This window comes from Paralichthys olivaceus, chromosome 5, assembly GCF_024713975.1.
Source record: "Paralichthys olivaceus isolate ysfri-2021 chromosome 5, ASM2471397v2, whole genome shotgun sequence".
NCBI classification, from domain to species: Eukaryota; Metazoa; Chordata; class Actinopteri; order Pleuronectiformes; family Paralichthyidae; genus Paralichthys; species Paralichthys olivaceus.
This window is the reverse complement of record NC_091097.1, coordinates 11,919,586-11,924,336: the sequence shown is the minus strand read 5'-3', so window position 1 is coordinate 11,924,336 and position 4,751 is coordinate 11,919,586. Positions and strand designations below refer to the sequence as shown.

The window sequence follows — 4,751 nt, the reverse complement described above, 5'->3', positions numbered from 1 at the left end:
CCAGCTGAGTGGTCAGCTGATTGTCAAAGGCCTCTCTCTCACACACATTCACACACTTGCTCTCTCTCTTTCTGCCCCTTCCAGCTCTGCAAGGGCACACACCACTGCCTCGCCCGGCGTCCCACAGTGAGCCTGGGCAGCAGCCCCTCTCTCCCTCCCCCCTGTGTGTTTACAAACACAGACCACAGGAATCCACCTGCTGTGCCAAGAACTGTTTCGGAGATGTGAGAAATTACGCACACGAGCTGCGTTCTGCAACTGCAGCACAAGATCACAGTCATGTTTGGACGGGGATGGTTTCAAAACAGCAATTGTGATGCTTGCTTTTATTTAGGTTTTCTTGTAACTCTCTTTATTTGCATTCTGGCTCGGTTTACAACTTTGTCACTTGTGAGGAAATGGCCTGAGACCACAGTGTAATGAGGGATGCAGGACCGCGGAGGCCGGGCAGTGGAGGGCAAATCTCTCACTCATCCATGAGCCTTGTGCACGGGGAGATCCAAGCTGTTCTATCAATTTAGCATGACCGAAAAATTGCACCATGTTAACTTACCCTGGCACTGGACAAACTCTCCCTTCTCTGCACAGACGCAGGCATTCTGGGCATACCTCGGGGGCCTCCAGAGGGCTGGTATGTTCACATCCAAACACACACACATACAGAATATCTGGACAGAAAACTGCTGGCCATGTGTGTTTTTTGAAGCCCAATGTGCACAAGCCTGTCCAGCCAACTTCAACCATCTGGAACAAGGTAGCGTCACCATGACCATCCTGACAGCTACTGCTCAAATAGTTTGGATTTCAGGTGTGGCCTGCAAAGGAAAATATAAACAGTTGAGTTCTTTAGTTGTATTTATACTAAAATGTAAAAAGATTTGACACATCATTTCTGAGACAATGTGAAGAAGAATTGCAGAAAAAGCCTGCAGGGGCTTAAAAATGAGGAGGAAAACGACATTAAATATGCAAATGATTTGTCTCAATAGCTACATTCAACACAGAGTAAAAACATAAACGTAGTTTAATGTAGTACTTTGGTAACAACCTATCCCATAACAATACATTTACTGTGTAAGTATACTTAGACTTATTTGCACACGTTAAAAACACATCTCTAGCTCATGCGAGTGTACACAAACATCCCTAGGAACACACACACCAAGAGTCATCACAAGACAAGATATAAGTAAGAATACATGATATAAACAATTGTAAAATGCCATTCACATTTTTTAATACTTAATTCTCAATTGTTTTATTCCATTCCAATCTGTCAATCTTAAAGCTGGCACAGGATTCATTATATTTATAAATTCTATCTTATTTTCTTATCTACGAATAAAGAAAATATTGACTGGACCCAGCTCATATAGGCAGTCTGTATGGAAAGTATTGATCAGTTCGGACAACTGATAGCAGTGCTCTTTTAAACTGTGTGGACAGAGAATGTCTTGGACTCTCTTCATAATATACTGAATTGAGATTCTTCAAGTATAAATAGAAAATACCTCATGTGCACTGATAAGGTTTAATTCATAGTACTCCAGATGCAACACGTTCTCATTGGACTTTAACAGGTTATTTTAGTTCCTCGGGATTAAAAGCAAAAGACCGTCGTCCATAGGCTTAAATATTCAAGCTGAGGGGTTTGCACAATAATACCATGGGATACTCCATACAATCCTGCAGACTTTACTATGATCCAGATGATAGGCTACCTCAAGAGGGAGGGAAAAAACAGAAAAAAGAAAGAGGGACGGGTTTTGGAACGGGCCTCTGGTGACGTGCAGGGCCTGCAGGGCGGTGTTCTCAGGCGGAGAGAGAGACTGGGGCGTGTGAGCCACATCTGGAATAGTAGCTTCAGAGGAAAAGAGTCGCAGAGACGCAGCAGAAGCTCGCTGATACTTTTCTCCCCAAACGCTTCACTTCGCGGTCCTCACCTTCTCACGGATTCAAACGTGCTGCTTTGCCTTTTTGTAAGTTGGATTGGATTGTTTCTTTTCATTTACTTTCTTTTTTGTCTTTCCACTCATAACAACAGGACCTCACCCCTGGACTTTAAATCGACTTTGGATTTACGCACGTGAAAAAAGTGCATTTCTGTCTCATATGTGGTTGCTGTGTTTGAGTGGTTCTCTCGTCCATTAAGTTTTTTAGGTTGAGTCCAGATAAACGCTTTTAAAACGGCGCACGGTTGAGATGCACGCATGGCGGCACTACGCTGGAATGCGTTTTAACGCAGATGGGTGGCGTTTGTTTTCCAGCATCATGCGTTGAGTAGAAGTCAGCGAGCCTCAGTTGTTTCTCACTTTAAAGCTTTTTAAAACTCACTATGCAAAAATGCTTTGCTGATGTGATTATTAGTGATTAAATATCTTGAATTTTCAATAGATAGTTCAGTATTCAGTGAAATCGACTTGAGGATTTACTTTCTGACTTTAAACACTTGAGTATTTTCAGCCCATCGGGAAGAAATTAAGAGCTCCTTCTTTCTACGTTTGAATGTAAGAGGATACTTTCACATTGAGGTAAACATTGCGGTTGAGGATGTGGAGCGAGGAGTGAGGATGTGGCGCCACCTCGAGACGAGACTACGCCTTGCAGCGGTTTGCTGGGACGTTTAAATCCATGTGGGTTGACTTCTTTTCGTCTTATTATTCCAGATCTACTTGAAAACTAAAAATGCTGCTCATCCTGCTCGGGGTGCTCGTCTTGCACTTGATCATTCTGATCCTCCTCATCGTGTCCACGGCAGCCAGTGTAAGTCCAACTTTTATTTTTCATTTCATTTTAAAATGGAGACTATGAATAGAGAACGAGTGAGCACACAATCTAGCTGTTTTATTTCAATGACTATTTATTATTATTGCTTATACTGATATTTCAAAATAGTGATGATGCTGCCATGTATTTAAATGACTGTGTTGTTGTGTTTACCAGGCCTGGACTGTAGGTGGGGATAAGAGCTCAGATCTATGGTACAGTTGCATGACAGCCAATGGAGGATACCACTGTAAGCTGGCCAGCAGTGAAGGTTTGTCAGCGTCCCTGAAAATCAAACTGAACCGTCAGCACAACAGTAATGAACGTATTGAAATTCACGCCCTCCATCTCTTCTGTTCCGTTCTCTCAGACTGGATCCAGGCGGTGCAGGCCCTCATGATCCTGTCCGTGCTCTTCTGCTTCTTTTCGCTCATCGCGTTCGTGTTCCAGCTCTTCAAACTTGTGAAGGGCGGACGCTTCTTCTTCACCGCCATCTTCCAGATCTTGGCCAGTGAGTATGACTTCATCGCACGCTGACCGGTCACACCCTGGAGCAGATGCGGGTGGAGTAGTGAGCTCATCCTATGTTCCCGGCAAATTCCTCCACATTCTCCTCACGCCTTCCTGTCGTCCCCTCCCTAGGTTTGTTTGTGATGTGCGGGGCGATCATCTACACCGTGATGAGTCCCGACGACAGCTCTAGCACACAGTTCGGCTACGCCTACGTGCTGGCCTGGGTAGCCTTCCCCCTCTCTCTCATCAGTGGCCTCATTTATATCGTCCTGAGGAAGAAAGAATGAGAGCGGGGAGCAGGCGGAGAACAGCAGAGGGGTGGTACGGAGACCCCTCACCACAACATCGCACTGTGCCTACTGCCCACAGACCAGAGACTGACATCCTGACAATACAGCAAAAGTGCATGTGTCACTGACAATTGTAAACACATTAAGGAGATATTTATCGCTGCAGGTGATCTCTCTTCACTGTGTTTCAGCTTCCATTATGATTCCATCACAGGCTGAAAAATGTCACCACTGCCTGCGCCATGAATTCCAACAAACACTACGATTGATTTCCATGGCGACGCTGTGTCTTCAGAATGTGTTTTTCAGTTGGTCTGTGACATATTGACTTTTGTTGCACAAATCCATCATGTGTGATAACAATGACGAATCATCCTGCCTTTCTTTGGTACAAAGATGTACATAGTGTCTGTGGTTTTTAGACATATTTATAACATTTTTACATACATTTTTGTACATATTGTTGTCAAGTTAACATTGTCGTGCTCGTTCTTGTGATAGAGTTTGTGTCTCTCACAAATCATGCAGCTGTGCCAAAGAGATGTCGCTTCAACTGCCAGAGTATCAAGCTTTTTAAAAAATCCTGTTTGTCTGTTTCGAGTTTGCTTTGAACAACGTGCCTTACTTAGAATATCTCTGTTCTTCTTGAAGGAAAATGAGTACATCCTCAAAAAAGTTTTTAAAAGTAGTAATAAACACATTAAGTTTTATGTTCCTGAATTATCTTTTTACTTGATATGCCAAATAAGAAATGTTTTGAATTTTGTAATCTAATTTTTTTTAATGGTGCTTTTTTATCTACTATTCTTGAAATGTATAGCCTACTTTGTGTTGCAAGTGTCATGTCCTGTGATTAATTTGCTTTGTACAAAACTGTTTCAATTTTTATCGAAATAAACCTTTTGAAATTAATTCTGCTTAATTGTTCGATAATAAAAGTTTGTATTTACACATGTAGATTTTTACAATGACAAATGAGGACGTGTGGACGTGGGTGTAGACCAGGACAAGCAAAGGACACAGAAGTAGAACACTGACCTTTAGGTCACACTCGCCTCCTTGTATTAACTATATTGTTCCACATGGTGGAGCTATGACATGCAATATCATATGCATATGGAAAAAACATTCCCAACACCCTGTTATTCATCTGGAGAAATATTGTGATGTGGTTGAAATACC

General features: G+C 42.5%; 1 protein-coding gene across 1 annotated transcript; it reads left to right on the top strand.

Annotated features, from left to right (window-relative positions):
- The first annotated feature begins 1,786 nt into the window (after positions 1-1,786).
- On the top strand, positions 1,787-4,481 carry pmp22a (peripheral myelin protein 22a). The gene is made up of 5 exons (XM_020094131.2): positions 1,787-1,979; positions 2,667-2,763; positions 2,944-3,037; positions 3,137-3,277; positions 3,409-4,481. Exons 2-5 carry the CDS (start codon positions 2,686-2,688, stop codon positions 3,564-3,566), a joined length of 471 nt encoding a protein of 156 aa, XP_019949690.1. The 5' UTR covers positions 1,787-1,979; positions 2,667-2,685; the 3' UTR covers positions 3,567-4,481.
- Positions 4,482-4,751: the final 270 nt, after the last annotated feature.

What these genes read in the sequence shown, in the direction of transcription:
- pmp22a (XM_020094131.2), top strand. Translation starts at nt 2,686, where the DNA reads ATGCTGCTCATCCTGCTCGGGGTGCTCGTCTTGCACTTGATCATTCTG. An exon ending in TAAGCTGGCCAGCAGTGAAG is followed by an intron (nt 3,038 to 3,136) that starts GTTTGTCAGCGT and finishes CCGTTCTCTCAG; the next exon opens with ACTGGATCCAGGCGGTGCAG. An exon ending in CATCTTCCAGATCTTGGCCA is followed by an intron (nt 3,278 to 3,408) that starts GTGAGTATGACT and finishes TCCCCTCCCTAG; the next exon opens with GTTTGTTTGTGATGTGCGGG.